Source organism: Tachysurus fulvidraco, chromosome 11, assembly GCF_022655615.1.
Source record: "Tachysurus fulvidraco isolate hzauxx_2018 chromosome 11, HZAU_PFXX_2.0, whole genome shotgun sequence".
Classification (NCBI taxonomy): domain Eukaryota; kingdom Metazoa; phylum Chordata; class Actinopteri; order Siluriformes; family Bagridae; genus Tachysurus; species Tachysurus fulvidraco.
In genome coordinates, this window is record NC_062528.1 from 24,911,158 (window position 1) to 24,926,760 (window position 15,603).

Consider the following 15,603-nt stretch of genomic DNA (forward strand, 5'->3'; position numbering starts at 1 on the left):
CACACAATCTTCACCCCACTCACCACTCACACATGTTTTATGTAGCACCATAGTCCTGGAGAAACATTGTCTCATTTCACTGTGTACTGTGTCAGATATATATATATATGTATATATGGTTAAAATGACAATAACAATAAAAGCTTCTTGATTTGACCTGATTTTGGATCCGGAGTGGCCGCTGACTGCTACTGCCACGCCGCAATCTTGGAACATCAATAATGACCTCAGAAATAATGCTGACCGTTAGTTTATCAGAAGGACTTGGTTGTACAATTCCACTTGACAATAAACTTGTAAAGAAAGGACATTATTTACATTTACATCATTTACTGTCCAGTGTCACCCAAATGAGGATGGGTTCCCTTTAGAGCCTGGTTCCTCTCAGGGAGTTTTTTCCTTACCACCGTCACATCAGCCTTGATCATTAGGGATAAATGTTAGAGAGAAATAGTAACTCAAACTTTATCATCTTTATTCTATATTTCTATACTTCTGTAAAGCTGCTTTGAGACAATATCCATTGTTAAGTGTAGTGCTTTAAGTATAGAAACATATAATAATAATTACAAAGTTTTAAGTTAAGTTACTATTTATCCCTAAAATTGATTCCTAATGAACAAGACTGAGGTGATGTAATGTGATGAGATGTAATGTACTGAGTAAAAAGTGTCTGAATATTATAAATATAATGTGATGATTTACCTTATTCAAATACATGAAAAAATAATTTCAATTAATAAAAACTTAAATCACAGAGGAGATTCTTTACATTAAAATAAATCTCTCATGTTGTGTAACTTTACTTTATCTTTAAAGTCCTTTTCTCTGTAAAGCCACACCTCCTCTCTCTGTTACACAATAACACACTGAACCAGAAAGTTCATTTCATAGAAAACAAAACTTATAGATCTCTCTCTCTCTCTCTCTCTCTCTCTCTCTCTCTCTCTCTCTCTCTCTCTCTCTCTCTCTCTCTCTCTCAGTGTGAGTGCAGGAAAATGGCAGAGGCCAGTATTTCAGTAGATCAGGATCACTTCAGCTGTCCAGTGTGTCTGTATCTCCTGAATGATCCAGTGACTACTCCCTGTGGTCACAGTTTCTGTAAGGTGTGTATTAATGCTCACTGGGATCAGGAGGATGTGAAGGGCGTCTACAGCTGTCCTCAGTGTAGAGAGACTTTCACTCCAAGGCCTGTTCTACACAGGAACAACATGCTGGCTGAAGTGGTGGAGAAACTGAAGAAGACTGAACTCCAAGCTGCTTCTCCTGCTCACTGTTACACTGGACCTGGAGATGTGGAGTGTGATTTCTGCACAGGGAGAAAACACAAAGCCGTCAAGTCCTGTCTGGTTTGTCAGGCCTCCTATTGTGAAGATCATCTTAAACCTCACTATCAGTCTCCTGCCTTTAAGAAGCACAAGTTAGTTGAAGCCTGTGCAGAGCTCCAAGAGAAGATCTGCTCTGAACATGACAAACTGATGGAGATCTACTGTAGTACTGACCAAAGCTTCATCTGTTACTTGTGTACGATGGAAGAACACAAAGGTCATGATACAGTTCCAGCTAAAGCAGAAAGAACTAAAAAACAGGTGAGAACTGGTTATTATTATATATTTTTATATATGACTGTCATTCAGTGTAAAGTGTGTCAAAGTGTTTTGTAAAGACGTGTGAAACAGGTCAGACCAGTCAGTGCACTTTAACATTGATATTTAACACGGTCATGTGCCACTTTATTCTGATTACAAAGTCTATTTTGTTTTACTTCTAAAAGTGTTGAAGCTTCTTTAAGACACATTTATATTTACATACACACACACTACAAATTCTAATTTAAATTCTAATTCAGTTTATTTTAACAATTCATATTTTCTCAAAGCAACTTTACAGAAGTATAGAAACAGAAGAAAGAGAACAAAGAAATAAATATAATGGAAGAATAAAAATAAATACATACAATTAAAGTTTAAAATGACATAATGTAAAATACTATATATCTCCATATAACATATGGTGTAATACCAGTGGAAGATGTTTAAGGTCATTTTCGAGTACAAACAACACCTTCAACTAAACGAGTGAGTGAAAGTGATTGTGGAAATGTAAAAAGAACCCTGAGCTGGAGATCTGGGAAGCTTCTGCTCATACTTTGGTCTAGATATATTTGTCCTGATCCAGGTTGAGGAGCCTCTGGTGGTAACAAGGAGAGTTCCCCCTGGTGGGACTCCACATCATCACAGGGCACCATGTTAAGAGCAGTCTGATATAAAGAGATCAGCAGGAAAGGAGAGGGTGATGAGTGTGATGATGTGTGCTGGGGACAATGTAGTAGTTTCTTATTTAATTACAGCTACAATTCTTTGTATTTTAATTTTATTTCTATTAATTAAACCTCTTTTATTTGGTCTCAGAATGAGTTAAAGGAGGATCAGATAAAATTCCAGCAGAGGATCCAGGAGAAGCAGAAGAAGGTGCAGGAGCTGAAACAGACTGTGGACATTATTAAGGTGAGGAGGAAACTGAGAGATTCACAAACACACACATTATAGAGTCACTGTGGGAGAAAGAGTTGATCTTTAAATGGATCTGTGTGTGCGTGCGTCTGTGCGTGCGTCTGTGCGTGCGTCTGTGCGTGCGTCTGTGCGTGCGTCTGTGCGTGCGTCTGTGCGTGCGTGTAGCGCCCCTAGCGTTACCGGCTAATATGGGGTGGCTAACCTGAGCTCTTTTAAATAAATATCTAACAATATTAAGCCTAATCAATTCGTCTCATCTTTACGTTGAGTGTGGGTTCTATTTATAATTAAATATATCAACAGGTACCGAGAAAAATGAAACACACTAAATACAGACACAACACAATTTAAACAAAATGAACAGTTTACTAAATGTGTGATCAGATAAAATATTGTGCAGATTGCTTTAAAAAAAATCAAGGTCAAGTTTAAATGAAAAATATCAATAACATCAAATTATTACTCAAACTTGTCACAAAATAAATAATAAAAGCCGGCAAAAGTAAATGAAAACTGCACTCAGTCTACCAGTTGCAGGCCTGTACGTAGCTGGGGTTCGTAGAAACCAAAACAAAATGGCTACTTCACCACGAGGGCAACAAACGGAAAATAGTACCTTGATGAAGATGGTTTGTATTCCTTACACGCAGCAGAAAGAAAAAGGGCGCTGAAGAACACAGACAGAGCTTGGATACTTCACGGGATACTCCTTCACCACACGAAGCCCTTGCTAGTTGAGCTAGCTATCCGCCAGTCCGTTAGCCAAGTTCATGCACATGGCGCAGTAATCCACCACTTAAATATCCGTTCGTCAGAGGCGAGGTCGACGTCTTTCCGATGTCTTTACCACTCCAAACAGAAACTATCGCTTCTAAGGGTTCGGGTTGAACACCTAATTAGCTTCGTTACACTAATTAAAGAACAGATCGTACGTTTTAGTGCAGCAGCTCCATTGTCTTACTCTCCCTCCTTTTTTCTCTCCATGCACGCGCGCACCCAGCATACACCCATCATCATGTGACACAAACTTAATAAAACTTAAAATATACAAACAAAACACAAGTTCTTTTTAAATCATCTTTACTAACATATGTATATTATTTAAACAAAAAAAAAAACACAATTAACAAATAATTAATTATTTTTAATTACGGTTATCTTATACAGGTATCACGTGACTCATTACTGGCCAATGAATTTTAATTTACACAACATTCAATTGGACAACTATTTACATGGAACATAAACAATTGTTTTTTGCATAAATGCATAAATCTAAAACAAACACCCATAACTTTATCTGGGTTACACCCTCCCCTTTCTAAATGTCTGTATGTCCTCATAAGACACTAGGAAAATTAACTAAGGATCTTTAGGGGTGCAATAACTTTAGGTACTTATTGTTTCCTTACTCTGATCCAATCTTAATAACAATACCCCTGTGCACAATAGTTAGAGGCTGATCTTTGGATCTACCTAACTCATCATACGTGAGTCTAATGGTTGGCTTCACAGATCTCTTTTGTCTGGGCTCAGGCCTGGACACAATGTCTTTACGGACATCAGTCTCTTCTTTTCCTGGTTCAGACTCTGATTCAAGACCAGATGTCTCTTCTGAAGTTAGACTTTCTTTGCACTCCTCATCTCTGTTCTCATCAGACTCAGAGTCCAAGTCTCTCTCAGGGTATTCATCACCTATGCAATCTCCTTCTGGAGTAAGGTGGGAGTCCACATCATCATCACTTGTAGGTCTAGAAACACTGGGAACGGTAGGTGCAAACTCTCTCTGTGAAGTTATACAATACTCCAACTCAGAAGATGAATCGGAAGACTCTAACTCTGGAGTCTCTGAGCTTACATCTCTCTTATTTTGTGTGACTGCTCTGGTTCGAGGTCGGACTGGTAGATTTTTACCAGGATCAGCAGGGGGCATTCTCACTAGCTGTCCAATGGGAAGAAGATGATCTCTGTGTATTGTCCTTGTCCCAGGACTACCATCCTCCTGCTTGACCTTAAACACAGGCAGATTAGGCAGTTTTCCTGTAACTATATAGGGCTCATGTTTCCACTTGCTTTCTAGCTTGTGTTTCCCTTTCAGACCCAAGTTCCTAAGAAAAACTCTGTCACCAATTTCTAATGCTCGAAAAGTGACTCGATCATACAATCGTTTGTTTCTCTGGTGCCTTTTATCTGCATCATCAGAGGCTAACTTGTAGGCTAGCTTCAAACTCTCTTTTAGCTTTGCAACATACCGAGAATGACAAGTGGTCTCTATACCATCAGGGGACGTTCCAAAACATAAGTCAACTGGAAGTCTTGCCTCACGCCCAAACATCAAGTAATAAGGCGAATAACCAGTGGCATCACACTTTGTACTGTTGTATGCATGAACCAACTAACTCACTTGCTGACTCCAGGTGCGTTTCTTCTCATGGCCCAAAGTACCAAGCATTGACAATAAGGTACGATTGAACCTTTCGGGCTGCGGGTCTCCTTGTGGATGATATGGGGTTGTCCGAGACTTACGAATCCCCATCAATTGCAGGAGTTCCCGAATCAATCGACTCTCAAAGTCTCTACCTTGATCTGAATGTATCCTAGTAGGGAGTCCATAATGTACAAAGTACCCTTCCACAAGGATCTTTGCCACGACTTGGGCCTTTTGGCTTTTAGTTGGGAAAGCCTGAGCGTACCGTGTAAAATGGTCTGTGACTACAAGTACGTTACTAAACCCTTTGGAGTCTGGCTCCATGGAAAGAAAATCCATGCACACTAGGTCCATAGGCCCATGGCTTATAATCTGGTGTAATAGAGCAGCTTTCTGTGGAGGGGTCTTATAAGAAATGCACGTTCCACAATTTTTTATGTACTCCTCAACATCTACAGCCATTTTTGGCCAGAAGAACCTACTCCTGATTAGTTCAATGGTCCTTTCCTGCCCAAAGTGTCCTAAATCATCATGCATAGCCCGCATAACCATTTCTCTGAACTTTCTTGGCAAGAGAAGTTGACAGACCTCATCTCCTGATGATCGTTTATTGGAACGGTACAACAAGCCATCTTTCATTGACAACTTTCCAGTTTCTCTCTTCAGATGTAAGAGCTCTGGGTTGGTGTTCTTGTCATCTGGCCAATTCCCATGATTTACAGCCTGAATGGCTGGTCCAATAGCATCATCCTCTTCCTGAGCTCTCCTGAGATTCTGCCTAGACAGAAGTTCAAGGGACTTTAACTCCAGGTGTGTCGGGAAAGCATACAGGTTTGGGACACAATGAGGAGATGCCCCCATCTGAGTAACAGACAGGTGAACTGGTAGGAACGGCTGGCTGAGACCCAGGCTGGCAGAGTGTCTTCACACCAGACTGAGGTATTGTCACCCATTCATCTGCTCCATTCACATCTGGCATGTTTCTAGATAATAAGTCGGCATCTATATTGTGTCGGCCTGGTCGATACTGGATGTCAAATTCATATGTCGAGAGGGCAGCTAGCCAGCGATGCCCTACAGCACTGAGCTTTGCTGTGGACAGCACGTATGTAAGGGGATTGTTATCGGTACGCACTGTAAATCTTGCTCCATACAAGTACTCATGAAACTTGTCAACTACTGCCCACTTGAGGGACAAGAATTCTAACTGATGTACAGGGTAATTTCTTTCAGATGTGCTCAGCTTTCGGCTAGCGAATGCAACAGGTCGTAAGCCCTCAGCAGACTCTTGATATAATACGGAACCCAGTCCTTTTAAGCTGGCGTCAACATGCAGGATGTAGGGCTTTTGAGGGTTTTCAAAGGCCAGTACTGGTGCATGTGTCAAACAGTGAATAATCTGGTGAAATGCATCTGTACAAGATTGATCCCATCTTGCTCCAAACGGTTCGGACTCTCTCAAGTAAACTTGTCACATCTAAGGCTTTTTTCTTACTCTTCTGAGTGGGAGCATAGCCCTTAGTGAGCTCAGTAAGGGGTCTAACAATTGCAGAATAATTCGCAATAAATCTGCGATAATAGCCACAAAATCCAAGAAAAGACTGCAGTGTCTTTAGGTTCGTTGGCATAAGCCACTGGGTAACAGCATAAATCTTTTCTGGGTCAGGGGCAACCCCTTCTGCAGACACAATGTGCCCAAGATATTTTACCTTGGACAAGCAGATCTGACACTTATCTACAGAAAGTTTCAGCCCAACCTCTCCAAGACGGTCAAGGACCTTGAGCAACCTCTCTTCGTGCTCTTCCAGTGTCTTTCCAAAGACAATTAAGTCATCAAGATATACCAAGACTTGTAAAAGGTTCATGTCCCCAACTGCCTTCTCCATTAACCTTTGGAAGGTAGCCGGAGCCCCTGTAATGCCCTGTGGCATACGTTCAAATTGATAAAATCCTAATGGGCATATGAATGCGGTTTTCTCTTTGTCTTCTTCAGACATTGCTATCTGGTAGTAGCCACTACGCAGATCAAGTACGGAGAACCATTGACTCCCTGACAGTGCATTCAGTGCATCCTCAATGCAAGGTGTAGTATACTGGTCAGGTATGGTTCGGCTATTTAGCAGTCTGTAATCTATGCACATCCTGACAGTCCCATTCTTTTTTCTAACCACTACAATTGGAGATGCATAGGGGCTTCTAGATTCAGCGATGATCCCGGCCTGCAACAGTTCCTGTAGATGCTTTCGCACATCTTCAATGTCAGCAGGAGCCAGTCGACGAGATCTCTGACGAAAGGGACGAGTATCTGAAAGTCGAATTTTATGCTCCACTCCTTTAGCTAATCCTACATCCCACTCATGCATAGAGAAGACATGAGACTTCTGGGCCAGTTTTCTACGCAGTCTATTCTTCCATTGTTCTGAGATTGGAGAGTCGCCGAAGTTCATCAAATTTATATCACACTCAGATGAAACTGTCTCTCGAGGAGGAAAAGTAGTGACTGCATCAGCATGATAAATACATCCTATCACTGCTCCGACAGGTATAGCAGTCTCTTTCAAGCATTCATTCTTGACCAGTACTCTGAAACTCTTGATATCTACTGCTCCACTGGGCACAACCATAGGGTGAAGAAACACACCTGCAGGAAGATCAGCTTTTGGGGAGGAGTCAATCATCAGGATCTCATGCTCCACATGATTCTTTAACTCAACCTTGCACATTGCATGTGTAGAATCTCCTGGCTGTAAAATCAATGGGCCTGCACCTTGCCATCTGACCTGACCAATCTCTTCATCTCCTTGGACAGAAGCATCAATCTTATTGTGTGCAGGTTCATCTTCCTGTACATTAACAGAAATGCCAAGGGTTTGGGCCACATCAATACCATTCTCCCTACATTGTTTCACTAGCCGTCTGACGTGACTAGCATTTGTACCCACAATAACTGGTGTTTGGTCTTCAGCTCTAGAACTGGGACATATGAGAGCAAGAAGTGTTACAACCTGGCTAGTCCCAAGCACCTCCGCTGGATATTCCAAGTCTACCACTACATAGCCACGGTAAGGGTAGCTTGTACTAGATTCACTCAAACCCCAAAGTGACAAACCAGAAACAGGCTGTATCGGTGTATCGGACAAGTATTTTTCATACCAATGCTCGAAAATGATGGTCACCTGTGAGCCACTGTCCAGCAACGCAGTGCAGGGCTTTCCATTTATTCTCAATGGCACTATGCTAGGTGGGCCAACCAGTCCATCAGGAACTCCTGTACCCACTGGCTTTTCAATAGTATTGTTCTTCACTGTGCAATTTAAACCACTAGCGGTGGTGTCACCTGGCTGTTGGCTGTTCTTTGACGTTTTTAAGGCTTGAATGAGCTTTTTAATGACTTTTGACTGGTCTTCTGGGTTCTGACACTTCGCAGAAAAATGCCCGTTTTCACCACATCGATAACAGAAGTGTTGATCTGAACTCCTGAATGATTTTCTTGGAGAACTGGCCACTGGTTTTGAAGAACTTATGGCTGAAACTGCAGCTTGCGGTTCAAAAACATTCTGTGTAAATTTCTTTTGTAGGCGCTTCATTTGTTTTTTCAATGCTAATACTTCACAGTCAGAACTGTTTTCACTAGTTGTAGTTAGAGGAGATTTCTCTACATGGTCTGATCTAACTTGAGCTGGCTTTGACACCACAGCAGCAACTAACGACTTGAGCTCTTTTATCTCAGATTTCAAGTGTTGAAGTTCAGTCTGTTTTACCTCCATCTGATGTATGATGCAGGCACCTTGCACAACCGGACTAATCTTTCTCCTTGAGGCTTCATACTCTTCCTCTTCACGTATCTCTCTCAATAATTCGAGAAATGTGGGTTGCTTTGCTTTCCTTTCTCTTAACCGGAGATTGACCAACATCAGATCAGAAGCTATAGCGCCTCTCAATAACTGTTCTAATCTTGCTTTATCAGCACAATCAGAAGGAAGACCACCTTTCTGGATCACCTTATTTAGTGAATGTTCAAGCCGTCTAAGGAAATCAGAGAGCTTTTCACCAGCTTGCTGCTGCAACGAACAAAATGCAAAGTACAAGTCATCTCCTGACTCTGCTGTACCAAAAGCATGCTCAAGAGCCTCTAAACAATTCTCAGGACTCACATCTGGATTACTAGCTCGCACAGCTTTAACAAGTTCTAGTGCTGGGCCTGTAAGACTTTCCATCAGTCTCCGTTTTTTCTCTTTGAAGGAGCAGTCACATTCCTCCACCATGACACGTGCCTGCTCCAGCCAGTGGTCAAGCTGTTCTTCCCCTGCTGGAGTGGGCAATATCCCAGAGAAAAATCGTAGGCGGCGATAGCTGACATGTTCACTTGATGGCTTAGAGGTCTTATCTAAAAGATCTGACACAGCTCGCAGTATCGCCTCTGTTGGGATAGAGGCAGGTTCTTCTCCTGGAAAGAACGTGCGAAGGTCCTCCAAGGATCCTCCAGGACCTTCAGCCTGCTAACTTCTGATTAAACCCTGGCACATCTGTTTGAGGGCATTCATCGGCTCTGATGATAGGCCATGGTTCACCACCCATGTCAGGAAAGATTTCAGAAGGAACACTCTCTCCTCTTACTATTTCTTTACATTCACACAAGACCACATAATTATTGTGCTGCAGGCTAAACGTTCGGCCTCTGACACGAACACGGCCCCAACTCTTCACCTTCTGAAGAGCATCTTCAATATCACTTACACTCACGTCATCATGGATGATAACCATAAGTGCACGAGTTTCATCTAAAGCTTCACCCCGGCACCATCCTTTAAGCTCTAATGCTAGCTCTGCTCGGCTTGCCATGTTGTACTTTATTACTACTTATTAAAAACCCCCTCAATAATCCAAGCGGCGCCTCCAATTTATGTAGCGCCCCTAGCGTTACCGGCTAATATGGGGTCACTAACCTGAGCTCTTTTAAATAAATATCTAACAATATTAAGCCTAATCAATTCGTCTCATCTTTACCTTGAATGTGGGTTCTATTTATAATTAAATATATCAACAGGTACCGAGAAAAATGAAACACACTAAATACAGACACAACACAATTTAAACAAAATGAACAGTTTACTAAATGTGTGATCAGATAAAATATTGTGCAGATTGCTTTAAAAAAAAATCAAGGTCAAGTTTAAATGAAAAATATCAATAACATCAAATTATTACTCAAACTTGTCACAAAATAAATAATAAAAGCCGGCAAAAGTAAATGAAAACTGCACTCAGTCTACCAGTTGCAGGCCTGTACGTAGCTGGGGTTCGTAGAAACCAAAACAAAATGGCTACTTCACCACGAGGGCAACAAACGGAAAATAGTACCTTGATGAAGATGGTTTGTATTCCTTACACGCAGCAGAAAGAAAAAGGGCGCTGAAGAACACAGACAGAGCTTGGATGCTTCACGGGATACTCCTTCACCACACGAAGCCCTTGCTAGTTGAGCTAGCTATCCGCCAGTCCGTTAGCCAAGTTCATGCACATGGCACAGTAATCCACCACTTAAATATCCGTTCGTCAGAGGCGAGGTCGACGTCTTTCCGATGTCTTTACCACTCCAAACAGAAACTATCGCTTCTAAGGGTTCGGGTTGAACACCTAATTAGCTTCGTTACACTAATTAAAGAACAGGTCGTACGTTTTAGTGCAGCAGCTCCATTGTCTTACTCTCCCTCCTTTTTTCTCTCCATGCACGCGCGCACCCAGCATACACCCATCATCATGTGACACAAACTTAATAAAACTTAAACAAAATACAAGTTCTTTTTAAATCATCTTTACCAACATATGTATGTTATTTAAACAAAAAAAACACAATTAACAAATAATTAATTATTTTTAATTACGGTTATCTTATACAGGTATCACGTGACTCATTACTGGCCAATGAATTTTAATTTACACAACATTCAATTGGACAACTATTTACATGGAACATAAACAATTGTTTTTTGCATAAATGCATAAATCTAAAACAAACACCCATAACTTTATCTGGGTTACATGTTTGTGTGTGTGTGTGTGTGTGTGTGTGTGTGTGTGTGTGTGTGTGTGTGTGTGTGTGTGTGTGTGTGTGTGTCCTTACAGATACGTTCACAGGCAGCAGTAGATGACAGTGAGAGGATCTTTACTGAGATGATCAGCTCCATGGAGAAAAAGCGCTCGGAGGTGACGGAGCTGATCAGAGCTCAGGAGAAAGATGAAGTGAGTCGAGCTGAACGACTCCTGAATCAACTGGAGCAGGAGATTGCTGATCTTAAGAGGAGAGTCACTGAGCTGGAGCAGCTTTCACACACACACGATGACATCCACTTCCTCCAGGTAACACTCACTGTCTGATCTACAGAGGGCGCTGTTCCTCACAAAGTTTCCTCCTAAAAGCTCATTACAGCAACAAGAAATGTTCCTGTCTGAGATCACAAGTGTGTCTTTGTTCTGATTCAGTCTGAGATTCATTCGTTCCTCTCGTCCACTTTTCTCCTTCTCTATGATGTGTTTCCTCTCTGTAGAGTTTCCCGTCTCTCTGTGTTTCTCCTGGATGTGACGACTCACCCAGCTTCACTGTCAATCAACAACTCTCATTTGATGGAGTGAGGAAATATCTCTCAGATCTGAAAAAACGAGTCGAACAAATCTGTGAGAAGAAATTCAACAAAATCAGACCACAAGGTGAACAAACAAACATTGTTTCTGTATCACAGTAAAAAGAGCCATAAAATTCATCTAACAGAAATAAGAAGTAAGCAGGAACAAGACTGCAGAAAATCACACAGTATTAGCATCAGTCTTGTAAATGACATCAAGATCAATTTAGCAGACAAACAAAGTACAAATCTTACATTTGTGGAGAAAATCGTAGCTGATGAATAAATTGAGATGGTGACGTTGTTGACGTCTGAAATAAACGTGAGGAAGCAAATTTTTCACATTCACACTTTAAACTGTTTCCACCTCATTTTTCTGTCTCCATTTTGTCTCTGTGTCTCCATTTTGTCTCTGTGTCTCCATTTTGTCTCTGTGTCTCCATTTTGTCTCTGTGTCTCCAAAGCTGCAGCAGTTCAGATGATTTTACCTTCAGAACAAAAGAGCAGAGAAGATTTTCTGCAGTGTAGGTTTTACACACACACACACACACACACACACACACACACACACACACACACACACACACACACACACACACACACAGACACATACATACATACATAAATACATACATGCACACACACACACACACATACACATATACACACACATATACACACACACACAAACACACACAAACATACCAATATACACACAAACACACACACACAAACACATGCACACGCACACACACACACACACAAACACAAATATACACACAGACACACAAACACATACACATACAAATGCACACACACACAGACACACACACAGAGACACACACACACATACTGTACACACACACTCACACACAGATGCACACACACAGACACACAGACAGACACACAAATACACACAGTCATCCACACACACACACACACACACACACACACACACACACAGTGTTAAATTGTCTGTATTGTTCATCTAAATCTGACCCATGTTTATAGAGCTGCATTAGGAGGATAGAAACACAGACAGGTGTCTCACACACACTTATTATAAATCCTGTGATTAACATCTAACATGTGGACATTTTATTACTGTAGATTTCTGTTATCTGACTCTGGATCCAAACACAGCACATCGTCGACTCATTCTGTCTGAGAAGAACAGAGTGATGACACTGAGTGAGACACAACAGCGATACTCTGATCATCCAGAGAGATTTGACTTCTATACTCAGGTGTTGTGTAAGGAGAGTGTGTGTGGTCGCTGTTACTGGGAGGTGGAGAGGAGCAGTGATGTGTACATATCAGTGTCATATAAAGAGATCAGCAGGAAAGGACGGGGTTATGAGTGTCGGTTTGGAGGCAACAGTCAGTCCTGGAGTCTGCGGTGTTTTTCTTCCTCTGTCGCTTTCTATCACAACAGCATTGAGACTGAGCTCCGAGGTCCATCATCCTCCAGAATAGGAGTGTATGTGGATCACAATGCAGGAACTCTGTCCTTCTACAGCATCTCTGACACCATGAGGCTCCTCCACAGAGTCCACACCACATTCACTCAGCCTCTATATGCTGGAGTCTGTGTGTATTGTTATAAGTCATCTGTGAGATTTTGTGATCCAAAATAAAAAGTTAGTAAAAGTGTTTATAAAAACTATAAGTGAGGTGTGAGATTTAATTTGTCCCTGAGCTACACTGGACATTTTGTGTGCAGAAACTGGAACAGTAATGAATGCAGAATGTAGAAACAGACTATTTAATTGTATGCACTATTAGGATGGGTTTATTATAGTTGATATAAAAATGTTCAATGTCTCCTCAGAAATAATAAACTTTACTCAAACTGCTCTGTCTTTCTGTGCTGCTTGCTGGTGGAAACACAACCTACTGTGTGTAAAAGACTTTTACACCTAAATGTTGTCCTGTTGTTGAGTTAGTGTTGTTTTGTACCTGCACATATAATTTAGTTTATTTTCTTCTTATTTTAAATTTGTTGTCCGTTGTATTGTCTTCCTTCTCACAGTTGTATTTTAAGATGGAAGTAAAAGGTGTGCAGCTCGTGTAAGTGGTGCACAAGGAGGATGAGCACACGGCAGCTAGAAGAATCTTAACTAAAGTGATCAATGATGAGATAAAGGAAAGTTCGGAAGTGCAAAAATGTTGAGAGATGGGAAAGTGTTGTTATTGCACACAGACAATAGGCAACAGAAAAAGACATTTGGACTGAAGATGTCACTGGGGGAGAAAAGAAAGATGTAGAAGTTTAATACAAATAAACATGAGGCAATACGGAAAGCAGCAGAAGAATCAATTGGCAAAAAGTAGTTCCATAGTGGGATGAGGAGTGTAGTGAGGCTGTTCATATCAGAAATAAAGCTCTAAGGAAAGTAGGAGGAAGATTTAATTTTAATGATTTAATTAACTATAAAAGAGCTCAAGCATCAGTGAGGCAGGTCATCAGTACAGCAAAGAAAAATATCGGAGGGAATTCTGTGACAGAGATGATGAAGATATTGAAATTAATGAGTTATGGAGGATGATTAGGAAGATGAGCAGGAATGCCAGAAATCGATCTGTTTATTAATAAGGAGGAAATCAAGATGGAAAACAACCTGCCACTAAAAATAACCACTATACAGGATTTAAGTCAAACATACAGCAACATACCTCAGATATTCACAGATGGATCAGAGGATATTAATGTAAGAAAAAAATGCGTAGTGTAAAAATAAGACGATGATGTTGAAGATCTTAATAAAGAACAAGAAGTTTATTCCAGCATAGCAGTGACAAAATACATGGCGTACTTTGGGCTCGTCGGAGTCAGAAAGAACACGAACTCAGAGCAAATCCTGCTCACGCATTTTATACTGTTTTCCTCTTTGTAGTTTAAATGAGATTCTGCTTTGAATGTGTATTGAGCGTAAGATCTGAGTGTCTCCCAAATGGCTGGGTCACACCTTGTTATTTAGCCAGATGTCTTTAAAGGTTAATCACGGTCACATATACCTTATCTTGTTATTGTTACAATTGTTATCAGTCAAATAGTCCCTTTAAATGGTAATCGCGGTCACCTCGGTCACGCAGACCTTGGCTTGGTATTGATACAGTTATCAACCAAATGGTCACTTTAAATGGTAATCGCGGTCACGTAAACCCTTTGTTCATGGTGATCCTTGATGTCCTGCTGCCATTCCCATATTTATAAATGAATCAAGTTTATACGTTTAGAGTCCTAAACGTATTACCTTATGATACTTGAACCTTTTTAGGAATGAGCTCTTTTTAGATGTGTACCTTGGAGTGGAATTTGGGTGCAATTTCTGTAATTTCTTACAGTCCCCCCTTTTGATGCTTTTGGCCCTGAAGCATCACATCACTTCCTTAATACAGATCACACCACCCATTTTTTTGGGCCGGTGCCCAGTGTCGGCAAAGCCCTGCCTTAGGTCGTTCCCTTTCGGCCCTCAGAGAACTTACCCGTCATCGGAACTTCACCTCACGCACACTGGTTTTAGCTCCATTCCATAAGGCAAACATATCACAGGTTTTCTTCTTGAAATTTGGTTCTATGTAAAATATTACTTGGGTTTGGAGCAGAGACATTCAGAAACCATCACAGCCAATGGGAATGTCCCACATTGATCATTGAATTATCTGCAATTTGCCGTTTCAATATGGTACACATACAGCATAACATAATGCATTGACAAAGAATGAGAAAGATGCATACAACAACAGCAGTTTTGAAAGTTATATCCCAAATCAGATCAGAATAGGCAATAACCAAATCACCACCATGCATTTGTTTAGTCAAGACATTATCTTTTCCCACAAGACCTTGTTGAGCTTTAACAATATGGTCGTCTTTTCTCTGCATTATGACATAATGACATTAAAATACTATATAATAACATATATATTTTGGTAAATCAAAAACAAATTCTGGTACAAATTCCTCAAAGACTAATTGTCTGCTGGATTCAATGACATTGTGTTAATTGGACAAAATGTTATCATGTGTTTATCA

The 15,603-nt window shown here is 40.9% G+C and overlaps 1 protein-coding gene across 1 annotated transcript; it reads left to right on the forward strand.

The window, feature by feature from the left end:
* Nucleotides 1–937: 937 nt before the first annotated feature.
* LOC113662854 (E3 ubiquitin/ISG15 ligase TRIM25-like) lies at nt 938–13,419 on the forward strand. Its single transcript, XM_047820454.1, has 5 exons — nt 938–1,589; nt 2,412–2,507; nt 11,068–11,295; nt 12,037–12,088; nt 12,675–13,419. The coding sequence occupies exons 1-5, from the start codon at nt 999–1,001 to the stop codon at nt 13,199–13,201; spliced, it is 1,494 nt and encodes a 497-aa protein (XP_047676410.1). The 5' UTR covers nt 938–998; the 3' UTR covers nt 13,202–13,419.
* The last annotated feature ends 2,184 nt before the right edge of the window (nt 13,420–15,603 follow it).

Bases quoted from the DNA above. Each gene is read 5' to 3' on its own strand.
- LOC113662854 (XM_047820454.1), top strand. From the start codon at position 999: ATGGCAGAGGCCAGTATTTCAGTAGATCAGGATCACTTCAGCTGTCCA. The intron at 1,590-2,411 runs GTGAGAACTGGT...ATTTGGTCTCAG, and splicing joins CAGAAAGAACTAAAAAACAG to AATGAGTTAAAGGAGGATCA. The intron at 2,508-11,067 runs GTGAGGAGGAAA...GTGTCCTTACAG, and splicing joins AGACTGTGGACATTATTAAG to ATACGTTCACAGGCAGCAGT.